A 16,312-nucleotide genomic window follows, 5' to 3' on the forward strand; every position below is an offset into this window, starting at 1 on the left:
CAAGCACAACACAAACAGTCACATGTTGCTGTATGCAAAGTGGAAATCCTAGAAACTAGAAAGTGATGCAACACTGGGATTTCATTTCCTTTTTCTTCTCAGTGAATTTTGAATGCTTAATTATTAACTGCTGGAAATTTGTTCCTAAATACTTTAGTGTTAAAGCACTTTCCTTCAATATTTCCCTTTTGCTTGACACTGTATATTTGCATACAGGAAATGCAACAGTGGTGTAAAGACCAAGGGGCCAATAGCTGCTAGTGAAATAAAATTAATGATCATGATGGGAAGGCACACTTAGGGTCCTGCCTCCCTCTACTGGAAATCTTTAAATTTTATTTTAGTATTATGGTGTGTGTAGCATCTTAGCTTGACATCTTCCCATTTTTTTCATGCTATTTGATGTATGTGTGTGTATGACTGATAAATTAAAATTCCAAATTGATTTTTCAGCTCACATAGAATTGCAGCATTCCTTTACCTTGCTCTTTAATCTGTCAGTTGATGATATTACAGGAGGGGAACATGTGGAAATGTCCTTAAAGTATTGACAATGTAGGTAAATAAAGTTGTGTTTAATTAGTGTTTAGTGTTATGAGGTTTTTTTTGGGGGGGGGCAGTCTGGATGAAACTCTGGGTCTCCTTTCAAACCTTGTGATCTTGTATCTGTGAGGGTAGAATATGTAATGTGAAGCTTGCCAAGCCAATTCCGTTGTCAAGGTAATGGCTTTGACTGGCTAGTTAAGTGCCACAATTTAGCATATCCAAAGAAGTTGCTCTGTGCCATAGAACTTACGAGTTGGTCTTTCTTCCACTTCCCCTTACCTACTTGCTATATAGAAGAACAACAGTGAGAGTTGTGTGCAAGTGTGCTGAAAGCAGGCTGGAATAAAGACATGTATTGCTCTCTGCTGGGGTTTGGAGCTCTCCTGGTAAACTAAAGCAATATCCGGGGTGGGGGGGTGGGGGGTATTTTATACTCAGGTTGTGCCCTGAGTAAGTGCTTGAAACCCTGGAGTCTGTTGCTGCTTGGAGATTAGGGTTTCGTGTTATTTGATATTTGAGAAAATGAATATTTGAGAAGATGAATATGCTTGACTTACATAATGTGAATTACACACAATGATAAATAATAAAATGCTACTTAATCAGATGCAAATTAGTTATTCTGTATAATTAATGGAAAATTAATTATGAAAAGTAAAAATCATTTAAAAATATAAGCCACACTTGGCAGATGGTGGAGTGTATTGGGAATTAAGAAATAGACTTCAAGTAAAAGCTTCATTAGTATTCATTATCTCATCGAGGAACCATTGAAAATGCATTTGTAGAACCTAGAGGGGCCAGTTTTGAGAGGAAGAAGAATTCAAAAACTTTAACTTTGAAGGAACATTTTCATTATTCAAGATAGCTGTTCATTTACATAAAAAATGAAAGAAAAAAATGAGGGGATCTCTGGAAATTGGAAGAGGTACACATAACTCCTTTATCTATAAAACTTTCAGCTGTCCACCCTTTCCATACTACATTTGTCCTGAGAAGGAATGTTTATTATTTAAAATATAGAACAACAGAAACAATGACACATTTGGCTCATTTCCCCCACATATATGTACCCTGTTCTCACTTATTAATCTCCACCCTACAATAAATGTGGTATGTGCAATGTGTAAATCCTTGTATATATTTGATGAGTTTTAAAGGAGTATAATATATAGCACTCCCCACCCCCCAGATGTTGCTGGACTCCAACTCCCATCAACTCTAAACACCATGACCTATGGTAGAAAGTTATTTATTATTTTATGTATTATTACATTTATATCCTGTCTTTCGACCAAAAAGTTCAAGGTGGCTGACACGATTTCTCCTCCTCTCCATTTTATCCTCACAACAACCCTGTGAGGCAAGTTAGGCTGAGAAATTGTAACTATGGGTTTGTGGAAGTTGTAGTACAGCGGGGGGCCACTAGGTGGCGCATCGGAAGATGGCTGACAATAACATCTCTCCGACCCACACGAGGTAATTTGGAGGCTATGATGGGGGTAATTAGCCTCCTTAACCCCCCCCCCAGGATTGTGGGGGGGACGGCCCTTGTCTGCTGTGCCCTATACCACCCCCGAATTTGTGGGGGTGGGGGCACTAGGCACAAAGCCCTCCTGTGGGATTTCGGCACTCCTGGACGCCGTCCCTGATCCGCGCCGCCAGTTGCAATGATCTTCAAAAGAAACAATTTGGACAAGATAAATTGCACATGCTTCAAGGAAAAAGGGGGAGTAAAGACTGCTGACAGACGAGATCTCTGATAACAAGACAAGAATAATATATGAGAAGATACGTCAAGTTACGGTATGATAAATGACTGAGGGGGGAGGGGGGAAAACTTGCTTTCCTTTTTTTATGTGATTAAACAAGAATCCCCTCCCCTAATGAGTCAGAAATTAAGGACTTAAGCTGTGGATTTAAGACTGTGTGGAGATAAACTTTCGAACCAAAGCAATGTTTCAGGATGAAGCTGGAAAGCTAAGAGTTTTGGAATGACGCAGTTAAAAATGCCGTCGCCATTTTGGGAGGCATTGCTGGAGCTCTTGGGTCTGGGAGGAGAATGAGAAAAATCAACTTCTCGGTGGGACTTAAGAGTGACGAATGCCTAATTTATGATGGAAAGAGTGATGTTATCTACGAAGAGATTTATGGAAACCATTTGGACTTAGTTTGGAGGAACGGGAAATCCACACAGGAATATTATATTTGCTTATCGGCTTAAGGAGACTAACAGAAGAGATCGTAAAGGAAAAAGAGAAATTATATGAACAAGATATGATGTGGAAACACCAAGATAAGACTGGATAGAATTATGAACTTTGTCTGGACTGACTGGGACTGATTTGGACATTAACGCAGTAATAAGAAGATGATCTGAATCCCCCTTTGGATCTTGAAGTATGGGTTCCCCCAACAAAATTTAAAAATTTGGCTTTGTAATTTGGAATTTATGCGATGTGATTTAATTTGATGTGATTGGCCAGTTAATAAAAATTATTTTTTTAAAAAAGGAAGTTGTAGTACAGCAACATAGGGAGGACACTCTGTTGGCTATACCTGGTCTATAGGCTGGAAGGATCATTCTCCAAATATATAATTGGGGACCATATATTTACAGATTATATCTCTTCAACTGACTGCTTATGAAACCGTAACTGTCTCATATACAATGGAACCTTGGTTGCCAAATGTAATCCGTTCCGGAAGAAAGACCGTTTGACTTTCAAAATGTTCGACAACTGAGGATCAGTGGGCTGGCTGCAAAGTCAATGGGGAAAAAATGAAAAATGCACCCCAGAAGCCATTTGACTTCCAAGGCACATTTGAAAACAGAAGCAATTACTTCCGGGTTTTTGGCGTTCAGGTTCCGAATTGTTCGGCTTCCGAGACACTCGAAAACTGAGGTTCCACTGTGTGTGAATATGAATATATATATATATATATATGCTTTCGTAGATTTTCACGGGTACAGGAATGCAGGTTTTGGTGTCCTCGGGTGTCTTCCCGTGTAGACACCTACACGGTGTCTACACGGGTGTCTTCCTCGCCTAGACACCCCAACTTGTACACGGGAAGACACCCGAGGACACCAAAACCTGCATATATATATATATATATATATATATATATATATATATATATATACACACACACACACACACACACACACACACATTATATATGTGTATACGTTATATATATATAATGAAGAGATGGAGAGAGGGGGAGATAAAGGGGAGGGGGAGTGCTACAAGCAGACAGAAACATGGGAGAAAGGAACTCAGAAAGAACATTATTAATATTTATTTATTTAGCACCATTATCAGTCTCTGGCTGATTAACATCCTATACTCCTTTAAAGGTGTTTATGAAAGCGGGTTGGGGTGAGGTGTTACTGATTTGTTTTGTTCTTATTCTTTTTATTGTGGATTTTGTGTTTTTAGCTTGTGTTTTTATGCTGTGAACCACCCTCAGATCTACAGGTGAAGGGCAATATACACATTTAAAATGAAATGAAATAATGTACATGGTACTTTACAAAGAATGTGAGTCTGTACTCAAAGGGACTCACAATATTGAAAAAAGATGCACGTGAGACTACAGAAGAAGTGGGAAATGAAGGCAGATGAAGACAGGGGAATACTACTTCAGTTACTTAGGGTGCTGTTCCCAGATGTGAACAATTGAGCAACAACCAATAATTGCTATTTAGCTTTAAGCAGAAAGTGGAGAAGCATTTCTGCTTCTAGAAATCTCTTTAGTCAACTGAATAGTCCTCCTCTTTCCCAGCCCCCCCCCAAGTGCGTGTGTTTGTTTGTGTGTGTGTGGTATTTGTATTGGAACCATTGTGAGGGAAAGGATTGTATACTTCCTAAAAAGCTTGTCTGTAAAGCTTATGGGGTTTTTTTTTTTTTTGTAAGTAAATCACTCTTTAAAAGCAACATTTTCAATTTCTGCAGCCGGGTTTGGATTTCTAAGGTCATCTTAGTTTCCTAATAAGCACAGCTCCCCAGAAGCAAGCTTGTTGAAAGCCACTGAATGTCCACACAATATGTAGGGGAAATTGCAGTCATACCTAACTATGCATAAGCAGTAGTTAGTGCATGAAGGGGTTGAGACTATATTTCTAGACTCAGCTAGGCCATGCCCCCTCTTCTCTGACGAGGGAGGAAGGGAGGAAAATCTTGTAACTGACCAAGGAAGACATGTCTAAGCAAGCTCAGACCACATGTTTGATGCTATCTTTCTGTATATTCTGCCTGTGTTCTCCTTGCTGCTTAGGTAAATGCATGAACCTGACCTTTGTAATGTTTTGTAAGTAAAGAATTTTAAACTTACTTAACAGTGTGTGATCTGTTCATTGCAAGAGAGGCAGAAAGAGGGGAGTGTTTATGCAACCAAGTGAGATAAAAGGGTCTAACAACCTATATTTCCATGTTCTAGTATTGCTAAACTTTTGAGAGTTTAAACTGTGCTACTAGGGGTTCTCTTCTGCTGGACAGTGAGTTTAGCCCGCATTTAGAATCCAGGCACCTATCCAATTCTTTTGTTATTTACCCCCCCCCACATGGGTCAAATGGTTCATATTTACCCCCACGATATGGCCACTTCCTAAGTTTGTGCATGCTAAGGAATGAGAATTGCTCATGATAATCATAATTTACCTAGTCGCTTCTAGATATTTTCCTAGTGTGATGAGCATCAGTTTCACTAAAGTAAAGGTAAAGGGACCCCTGACCATTAGGTCCAGTCGTGACCGACTCTAGGGTTGCGGCGCTCATCTCGCTTTATTGGCCGAGGGAGCCAGTGTACAGCTTCTGGGTCATGTGGCCAGCATGACCAAGCTGCTTCTGGCAAACCAGAGCAGTGCATGGTAACACCGTTTACCTTCCCGCTGGAGTGGTAACTATTTATCTACTTGCACTTTGACGTGCTTTCGAACTGCTAGTTTGGCAGGAGCAGGGACCGAGCAACGGGAGCTCACCCCGTTGTGGGGATTCGAACCGCCGACTTTCTGATCGGCAAGTCCTAGCCTCTGTGGTTTAACCAACAGCGCCACCCGCGTCCCTCAGTTTCATTACACCTCCCGAAATTAATCAGAAAAAAATTAGCTGAACAAACTCAACAGGATGAGCACTACTGGCTACATGAGAATGTTTTTCTCCTGCATCAGCATTAATCTAGCAATGACTTTGGTATTTCAGTGCATCAGCAATTCAGCTAGGCTCCTCCTGTGACTCATCAAACTGAATCCTGGACCCATGCCAACCTATCACTTTTATCCTTAGCCACTCCTGTTTCCATAACAACAAAAAATTGAAATCAAAACTTGGCAACACAACAGAGGTAAGGTCATTAAACAGCTAATTCACTTACAGCTAAAACTGAACTATAAACTGTACTTGCTAAATCTACATAATAGATCAAAACATGTCTGAGAGACCTTTACATTATCAGTTATTAAAGCTCTTTGATTACTTTGGCCACTCACTGACACTGTGGTTATCAGCTCAAGGCCACCATCTCAGGTATCTAATCCAATTCTCTCTGGTCTTTACATAGATTTTGGTCCAACAGCAGGCACAGAAATTTTGTCAGAAATGGTTAATTAATAGCTTACATGGGTTACTCAAGTACAGTTAAGTGAATAGGTGTTCCTGCTGAATATAAAAAGTGGCCCTTTGTCGTCTTCTATATCAGTCTCAGGCTTCAGTGTAAACCATTGTTTCATACTTGACATTTCACTATAATTGTCTGAAATGGTTTCATTGCTTTTGATATGGGGAATAGTGGTGATTCTGTGCTTAATGCTATGGCTTGTTCTGGGAATAAGGAGGAGGTAAGAAGGATTGTTTTCATACATTATTTCATGAAGTTTTTTCCCCTGTTTAAAATCATAATACATTAGCATTTGTGTTTGTTAATTAAAATTAATGATATATATTATATTTTTATATATTAGTAATGTGTATACCGTAATTATATAACATATGTATAATTTTATAAAATTAGTGTGTTTAACAAAAACAGTCTGGTTTAGTGGTATCTAGTTTGTTTGTTTGTTTGTTTGTTTGTTTGTTTGTTTATTTAATGAGTCACTTTTTATGTGTACATGCTTTCCAAAAAAGGTGAGATGCTCCCAATTACTTAAACTAGGCACATAATAAATATAAAGAAAAGGAACAAATGCATGCAACATATCTGTGTCAGCTAATTAATTATGTGAATTGGAATAGAGAGAGTCTAATTTATCAGAAGTGGCTAGCACTGTTGTTCCTTTGGTCTGCATAATGTAAACAGGATGCTTAATGACTTTTCCTACATTGTCATTATACTGTTTCTGTTTTTTGCTTACAGATAGGTAGCCGTGTTGGTCTGCCATAGTCAAAACAAAACAAATTCCTTCCAGTAGCACCTTAAAGACCAACTAAGTCAGTTCTTGGTATGAGCTTTCGTGTGCATGCACACTTCTTCAGATACACTTCTTCTGTGTATCTAAAGAAGTGTGCATGCACACGAAAGCTCATACCAAGAACTGACTTAGTTGGTCTTTAAGGTGCTACTGGAAGGAATTTGTTTTGTTTTGTTTTTTGCTTGTTAGATTATATATATAGAGAGATGAATGTTATCTGTGTGTGCTTTCTATTGAACGATAAGAAGTTGTACTACTAAAATGTAATCTGCAGCAGACATCCAAATGGAGGAATATATCCAAAGACATAGCAATTCAGCATGTGCTTTCCGTTCCTTGCCCCAAATTACAACCTTGGTTCAAATATGAAGCTCTAAGTGTGAAAGAAGCCAACAATAATTCGTTTATCTTTCTTTGATGGGTTCAGATTATTTGATTGCCCGTGAGATTAATGATCAGTAATGTTCCACAATACTGCATTAAATTTTCCCTACTTACTGTTTTACATGTGCATTACTATTGATGACTGGATGTGGGAGAGAACACATCTGTGTAGGCTTCTAAAGATTCAACCAAGCTGTTCAAGGAGGCTTGAATCAGTGGCGTAGCGTGGGGGGTGCAGGGGGGGCCCGGCCGCACCAGGCGCAACATCTGGGGGTTAGGGTTAGGGGTAGGGTTAGGGGGTGCAAATCCACGGGTTAGGGGGCGCAAATTACTTGCCTTGCCCCGGGTGCTGACAACCCACGCTACGCCACTGGCTTGAAGTAGCAATAAAATGTGAATGTGGACATGTGCATTGGCTATACATGCAAGCAGCTGCTTTTGCACGAGAATCTTCGCTCTGAAATCAGAGCAGTAGTTGAGTAGTAGATATGCAGAACAGTCAACACAGTTAAAGCTTGGCAGGCTTGATTTCTACACAGACGCACACACAGCAGCAATACTAGTAGATCTATTGTTCCAAAGAGCAAACAAGGCAGAGCACTCAAACCAAACAGATATTGCATCTATTGCAGCAAACCAGCTGCCAAGTCTGGGCTTAGCAGACTCTCAGAGGTGGCTTCTTTCACATAGAAAATAAATTTTAAAATACATATTTATATCTCATCTCTGCCCAACACACATGCGTGCTCTGTAATATTCATGTGGTAATAAAACTTATCCAGGTAAACATATTTTGCCATGAACTACAATTTGTATTTAAAATAAAAAGACACACCAACCAAGAGTAAACAAGGTAGAAGTGATATGTTTAAAAGCAAAGGTAAATTTCATCAAATTTGATTTACAGTGTGTCTAATGCATTCTCATTATCAGGGCTATAACAAGCTTCTGTATTGTACCAAACTCATTATTTGCCAGTTATCTACTGCCTTCTTAGTGCATTTATTACTCAGAGGAGGGCAATTCCTTCTAGCAGTGATGGATGTGTGTAATAAATAGATTCTTGCGCAGCAGATTTGAAGGTCGTATATTAATTTACAGCCATAATCTTCACCTTGTATATATTGCCTTTTGCAGACGTCCAAGTGAGCCACCCTTGGAGAATGGGCTACTGCCGTATCTTGGCTGTGCTTTGCAGTTTGGCGCTAATCCTCTCAACTTCCTCAGGACAAGACAAAAAAAATATGGTCCCATTTTTACTTGCAAATTGGCTGGAAAATATGTTCATTTTCTCACTGACCCCTTTTCATATCATACAGTGATGGGACATGGAAGACACCTGGACTGGAAAAAGTTCCATTTTGCAATCTCTGCAAAGGTAGCATTTAACTTTACCTATTAAAAATATTCATGGTCTATCCTTCATCTATACAGACACCAGAACTATGGAATATGAAATAAAAGCAGCAGCAACAAAATATGTACAAAAATAGACTACAGTGGTACCTTGGGTTAAGTACTTAATTTGTTCCGGATGTCCGTTCTTAACCTGAAACTGTTCTTAACTTGAAGCACCACTTTAGCTAATGGGGACTCCCGCTGCTGCTGCACCGCCACAGCACGATTTCTGTTCTCATCCTGAAGCAAAGTTCTTAACCTGAAGTACTATTTCTGAGTTAGCGGAGTCTGTAACCTGAGGCATATGTAACCTGAAGCATATGTAACCTGAGGTACCACTGTATTGGGCATCTTAAAACAACAGAGCAAGCTAAACAAATATCAGCTTACTGAACTTAAAATGCCCCAAGAAGGGAGAAATACCCAATATAAAAACTGTGCCACCAAACAGCAAATTTGAGCTGACATTACAAGTGAGACATAGTTTGCATCACAGGCCAAACTTGCTGGGCCAAATTTGGCCTAGGGCCCGGAGGTTCCCCACCCACCAGATTGAAATTGACTCTTACTTGAAATGATCTTTACTCAGACTAGTAACAGTGCAGGCTTGGCAGCAAGCCCAAGCTCCAGAAGTCAAGTTTCCAAGATACACGAGCGAGACCAGAAGTTCATAACTGAATGGAAGCTATGAATGTGCCCTGACAGTTGAAGTGCTCCTCCCACCAACTTTTAAAGATCTGGAGTGAGCTCTCTCACAAGACTATCTCACACTATGATGCTACCACGTCTGTACATGGATGCTCCATCTGTGCAGATGTGCCTGATCCCACCTATGATAGTGGCACCTGGTTATTGGAGACAAGACTGTGTCCTGCCCCTCTGTCTCTAGCTTCAGTGTCACCTTGCCCTGATCAGCCTCTGTCTCTGACTGGTCAAATCTTCCCAGCTCCCTGCTGAGGCTCTGTGCTCCATGAGAGGGATGGTGGAGAGAGCCAGCCGATCTTCTACCCCTTCTTTCTCATGTGGAGTCATGTTAGCCGTCCAGCCCTCCCCCCCGCATCTGTTCCTCCATGTTTCTCCTTCTCCTCTTCTTTCTGGGGCTGCCAAACCATGCCAGATCCTAATGGAGCTAAGGGAGATCCTTCTTACCTTTTTAAAGTGCAATTGGAAGTGGAGCCCAAGGTTCTCATTAAGTTGTAATTAGTTTCCCTTAATATCCACATCTCAGTAATATGACTGTCTCCACAATGAGCCTTAAATCCTTCCTTAATGTACATGAAAATTGATTTTAAGTACATATTTAAATGAATCAATATTGGTCAATTTAAGAAAATTAAGCTGCAGTCTTTGTGCACTTACTTGGCAGTAAGCAAGCCCCATTTAAATTCCTAGGCTTTACTCATGAGTAACATATATAGGATTGTGAACCACAGATTGCTGGAATAGATATTAGTTTACGATATAGTTGCTATGAATTGATTTGTTTTGATGTCTAGGTAAGTTTTATTTTAATTTGAAGTAAACGAATACATATTGGCAGCAACAATGCACAGATTAACGTCCCACCAAATCAGTCTTACCATGACCTAAATCTGATTGATTCCGGCTCCATTTCCATCCATGCTAACCTAGATTAAGGCCCAATGAGTGCAGTAGGGCTTTCTTCAAAGTAAGCATGGAAAAGAGGGTGCCCTCAGTGGTACTTATTTCCAGTAAAGTATGCTCTGGATTACTGGTTCAGTGTCCAAGCCTTATCTATTGTCTTCTATGAAATTTGGAATGCTATTATGAAAGCTGAAGTACATTTCTATAGTGTGTGTGTGTGTGTGTGTGTGTGTGTGTGTGCATTGCTCAGTATTGGTAACAGCAAGTTTGGATGGTTAATTCGCTTCACTGTCCTCCTTAAAACATAAACCGTCTTCACCAGACAGCTATTAAGATGATGGCTTTCGTAATCTGGAAGACAAGATTTAGGATTACTCTCAAATTTAGTACTTAATATCATTTTGCCATCCTCCTTGGCAAAACTACAGCCTGTTCCAACTCCTCTTGGAGACAATTACAAAGCCTTAAATGGATACTGGATAGGGGTTCTAAGTGGTCATACTTTATCTGCCAACATCCATCAGCATCCATGTTTAATGACTGCTATTCCTGTACTAAATTATGGAGAAAATATTTTGCCTCTGATTTCACTTGTAAATTATTCTTCACTTAGGGCAGCATCCAAAGCGCTGCAGGCAGTTTTCTGCTTAGACACAGAAGCTTTTCAGCTGTATCTCAGGATGCAGCCTCCCAACAAAGGCCCTCAGAGTTGGAATGCTTTTCATAAATGGTACCCTATGAGATACAAAGGGCTGTACCTGCCTGCCTGAATAACTATTTTGCTCTCACATGCCAGCAGGCAGCGGTGTGGGCAGGGGGAAGGGATCAGATAAATAATAAATTGTGATGGGTGGCACTTAACATTCCCCATTTTTTCACAACAGGCATTTGGACATGGTAGTATTGACCCAGATGATGGAAACACCACTGAGAATATACACCAGACCTTCACCAGAAACCTGCAGGGTAATGCATTAACCTTTCTCGCTGAGTCCATGATGGAAAACCTGCACTATGTCATGGTAGAACCAAATGCATCGAGAATTGACTCCAGTGACTGGGTAACTGATAAACTTTATGAATTCTGCTGCCGTGTGATGTTTGAAGCTGGGTTTCTAACACTGTTTGGCACAGATTTTAACCCAGTGGGCCATGACAAAGGCCTTTCTGCCAACCAAGAAGCCCACAGAGCATTTATCCTCAGTACCCTGGAGAACTTCAAGGCATTTGACCAAGTCTTTCCGGCTCTTGTGGCAGGCCTACCAATCCACCTGTTCAAAAGTGCCCACAGTGCACGAGAGAAGCTGGCTGATGCTCTGCTCCACAAGACCCTTAAAAAAAGAAACAACATCTCTGAGCTCATTTCCCTCCGCATGTTCTTCAATGATACTCTCTCCACTTTTGATGAAAAGGAAAAAGCAAAGACCCACCTTGCAGTTCTGTGGGCTTCACAGTCTAACACAATACCTGCAACCTTTTGGACTTTATTCTATCTTATTAGGTAAGTAGCTACATTTCCCATGCTACAGACTTTGGCTTACCATTTACCAGATGGAACGTAACATGGTGGACATGTCGCTGCTAATGAGCTGCATTTCCCCGCACTGGTGATGGACTGCAAGCCTAATGATGTCTACTCAAAAGTAAGTCCTACTGAATTCAATGGGGCTTACTCCCAGGTGAGAGGGATGAAGACTGCAGCTTTATTTCTTTTGTTCTTTTTACCTCTCCCTTTGCTATCCCAGAGTTGTCCTTAGTTATGGTAGCTCCATGTTCAGAAGCGATGCACATCTAAAAACTAGATTCTGGGGACAAACAAATACAGTGGTACCTCATGTTAAGAACTTAATTCATTCCGGAGGTCCGTTCTTAACTTGAAGCTGTTCTTAACCTGAGGTACCACTTTAACTAATGGGACCTCCCGCTGCCGCCGCAGCACCACGTGATTTCTGTTCTCATCCTGAGGCACAGTTCTTAACCCGAAGTACTATTTCTGGGTTAGTGGAGTCTGTAACCTGAAGCGTCTATAACCCGAGGTACAACTGTAATTGAAGATGGCTATTGCCCTGATGTCCTGCTTGTATATTTCCCAGGAGTGGGGACGGGCATGAGGGTTCGGCCAAAAGCAGGTTACTTAGGTAGGTGTTACATGTTTGGAGGGTGTGGTTCAAAGTGGTCATTTCATACTGAGTTGGTATGAAAGACAACATTCAGTGCTAGGACCAGGGTACCTAGAGCAGCTAATCCCAGCTTGGATCTTTCAAAGCCTCCAAGATATAACTAGATGAACATGCCATCCTTGATAATTCAGGCCTGCCTGCAACTCTCCCATGCCTTTGGACGCACCTGCAGACAATGACTCGCACATTCTTTTTCTTGTACTAATTGCATGGACTAGATTATAGTGATAATTGTACTATGATTTCAGTATGCCTTTTTTTTAATTTCAGGAATCCAAAAGCAATGGAAGCAGCTATTAAAGAGGTGCAAAGGGTGTTAGAAAATGCTGAGATAAAGATAGACTCGACCAGGAAACCTATTTCTTTGAACCGGAAACAGCTGGATGACATGCCTGTATTAGGTATAGTTGCTTAACCTGAATCCTCCACTTTTACATACTAACGATAAAATAACATATGCCAGTATTTAGGAACCATTATATAATTGAAACTGATCAGTTCTCTAATGCTCTTGGTTACAGTCACGTTATGTAACAACAATCAGTTTCTTTCTAACTACATTAGTGTTTGGTGGAAGCATACAAATTCCAAGGAATTTTGTTGTTCTCCCCATTGACTTTCTTTTATTTGTGTCCATCACATTACTTTGAATTTTGCAATCTGAGCAGCAGCACACCTGTGTATACTGTATCTAGGTTGAAGGTTTCTCTTTCTTCCTTTCCTACACAGATAGTGTTATCAAGGAAGCAATAAGGCTCTCCAGTGCATCTATGACAGTCAGAGTTGCTAAGGAAGATTTCGTTTTGCAATTAGGCAGCAGCTCCTACAATATCCGCAAAGATGACACCATAGCTCTTTATCCCCAGCTGTTGCATTTTGATCCAGAAATCTACTCTGATCCCCTGGTGAGTAATTGACAGTTTCGAAACAAAGCTGCGCACATCAGCTTGCAGCCAACCACTTGACATCAATATTGTTGCCTCTTATTGCACACAAGTGCTGGTTTTTTGCTAGATGAATTCCAGAGCTCTTTCAAAGGCATTCTGGAGTGAAGCAAGGAAGGAACATTTAGCAGCAGCAGTTGTATGCCAAACAAGCAGAAACTTTGGTAAAAAATTATGATTAAAAATGTTCCCTCTCCTTTTTCATGAGCACAAAAGAATTGATTAATACTTTAATAATTACAGAACTGCTAGCTGTAATTTATTTTGTATTTCAATAATTAACTCAGATGAATTTATTTTATCTTTATTGAAAAAGAATGGTAGAACATTTGGCAACTCAAGCTTTTGGAGGAACTCATATACAAATCCAATTTAAAGTATTAAGGAAGATGAACACACATTAATATTTCATTTGCAAATCTGAAATAATCTTATGCTTCCTAAATGATGTTGAGTTTAAAACTGCATTATTTTGGACTTTTTTTGCAGACATACAAGTATGACCGCTATCTTGAGGAGAATGGAAAGGAAAAGACCACTTTTTACCACAATGGTCGCAAATTAAAATATTATTATATGCCTTTTGGAATGGGACTTGCAAAATGTCCTGGAAGATTACTGGCCGTTCATGAAATTAAACAATTTTTGACTTTATTGCTATCTTATTTTGAAGTGGAGCTTCTTGACAAGAATGTGACATGCCCGTCTTTAGACCAATCGCGGGTCGGACTTGGTGTTTTACAACCTGCAAGTGACATTGATTTCAAGTACAGATTAAAATGCTTATGAATGTGTGGAAGAAAAATGTTGTTTGTGTATTTGGTCCCCACAGGGATAAAAAATTTCATGCAATGATGGCAATGGAATGCATTAGGAAGAATAATGAGGGCTGGGAGAAACTATGTTGCTTAATACGGTTTGTATAGAAAATGTTTCCTTTTTTATAGGCTCAAAAATAACAAGAAATACTATACATATCTAATCTACTCTATGTGCTACTGCTGGGTCTCCAGTGGAGCTTTTGAGTCATAGTAGGGGTGTCAATGTGAGGAATGTGTGTTCAGAGAACAGTTTTGTGCTGGCTAGTAAGGAAGAGACCAGCAAATCCACCTGTATATCTCGCTGCTGATTTTGAGGCCTGTGATTTTTGTTAGGATTGAGAAGGGGAGAGAAAAAGCATCCAGGCCTTATTGACACCATCTTTTTATTTTGTGTTTGCTTTTCTGCCCAGTTGCTTCTATAGACAAGGGGTGAGATGCTTCTTGCTGTGGATACCTGTAGGCAACCATTCATAAGTATTAAAAAATACTGCTCAGGATGAGAGCCTGAATGGATTGCAGAATAGGGATGAAAGGTCTTAAGTTGCTCAAAAGTCCCAGCATGAGTCTGTTGTCACAGAGTGGAGCCCTCCTTGCGTGAGAGGCAGAGGGGGAGTGAGTGGGCTGCAACAGGTGAAAAATGGGGTGGGAACTGTTGCTTAAACCAATGGTTGTTTAATCTGTTTGAATGTTCTGTGTTGTTTTTTACCATAGGTATTTGGTTAAATATATGTATATATGTATTGCAAGTAAGTAAATAAGTGACCAAGCTTTTGAGCTGACGGAGAGGTTACTTTATCTCTTTCTGTAGAAGCTGGTTGCATAATGCCGCAAACAAAACTTGCAGACAAACAGACAAAAAGGGGTTATGATTTAGCGTCATCAGGGCAGTTGGTACAAAACTTGTCCTGATCTTTGGAAGAGGATGAAATGCTTATTCAGGCAGGGATGGTGCTTATTTAAGGCTACTATATGCTGGCATTCGATATTCTTAAATGTATCATGTTCCAACCTTCACATTTCTCCAAATGAGGTGTGTATGTGTACATTGTTTATTACATTTTCTTCAATAAAATATCTCAATCACTTTTCAAAGGTGTCTGATCAATCTTGTGAAATATATAATCAAGCAAATAAATAAATAACTCAGCCATGGGGATGCAAATAATGATCTTGGGCGAAACTCAGAAAAAGCACTATCCTTGCTCATGAGCAAACAGCTGGTGGGATGTTTTGCTTATAATCATGTAGCAACACTGTCAAAGAACAAAAAACAGGGTGCTTACAAAATACCATATTTTTGGCTGGGATTCAACCACATACTGGCAAATTCAGGTTGTGCAATTAAAGTTGATTTTGAGGTCTCACACAACAAATCCACTTCTCTCAAAAAAATGTGTGGGTTTTTTTTGCGATAAGGAAAGTGATGAGAAAAAGCACTGGAAAGTGTGGGATAACAGTTCCTTGATGCACTGAAATCAGATGAAATGCTCAGTAAATAGGCTTACTGGAAGTAGGGATGGAGAACAAATTTGACTCAGTTTGTATTTAAAGGCAAATCTACCTAATTCGCAATTTTCAAAACATGATTATGATCCAAAACACAGTCTTCCTCCAAAACTGTCACTCTCCAAATGGCTTGTAAAATGTGTATATTTGTCAAAACCACATACAAAAATGTGTTTATTAAACTTATGAGTTTCAATAAAGACATTGCAGTGAAATGATTAATTTTCATTAAAGCTGCTCGGCTGGTGGCAATGGCCGCAGCTGCGTTTCAAAGCACAGAAACAGGAATTTAAAACTGGCAAAGCGAGAAAGCCAGCAAACCGAAATTGCTCATCTGCAAGTGACCTTAGATAATGTATATTACAAGAAACTGAGCACACTATTACAGCAAAATATTATAAAAATATGTACCATGTTCCCTCCCTAGAGCATAGATGTCAATGTTTCCCTTTTTAAAAGGGAAACTCCATTATTCTGAATAGGATTCCTCGCAAGAAAAGGGAAAAGTTGACA

General features: G+C 39.8%; 1 protein-coding gene across 1 annotated transcript; it reads left to right on the forward strand.

Moving 5' to 3' along the window:
* Positions 1-6,254: 6,254 nt before the first annotated feature.
* On the forward strand, positions 6,255-15,385 carry CYP7A1 (cytochrome P450 family 7 subfamily A member 1). Its single transcript, XM_081874389.1, has 6 exons — positions 6,255-6,388; positions 8,483-8,723; positions 11,233-11,849; positions 12,799-12,929; positions 13,258-13,433; positions 13,962-15,385. The coding sequence occupies exons 1-6, from the start codon at positions 6,309-6,311 to the stop codon at positions 14,259-14,261; spliced, it is 1,545 nt and encodes a 514-aa protein (XP_081730515.1). The 5' UTR covers positions 6,255-6,308; the 3' UTR covers positions 14,262-15,385.
* Positions 15,386-16,312: the final 927 nt, after the last annotated feature.

Source organism: Podarcis erhardii (assembly GCF_964252035.2).
Source record: "Podarcis erhardii genome assembly, chromosome: 8".
Taxonomy (NCBI): Eukaryota; Metazoa; Chordata; class Lepidosauria; order Squamata; family Lacertidae; genus Podarcis; species Podarcis erhardii.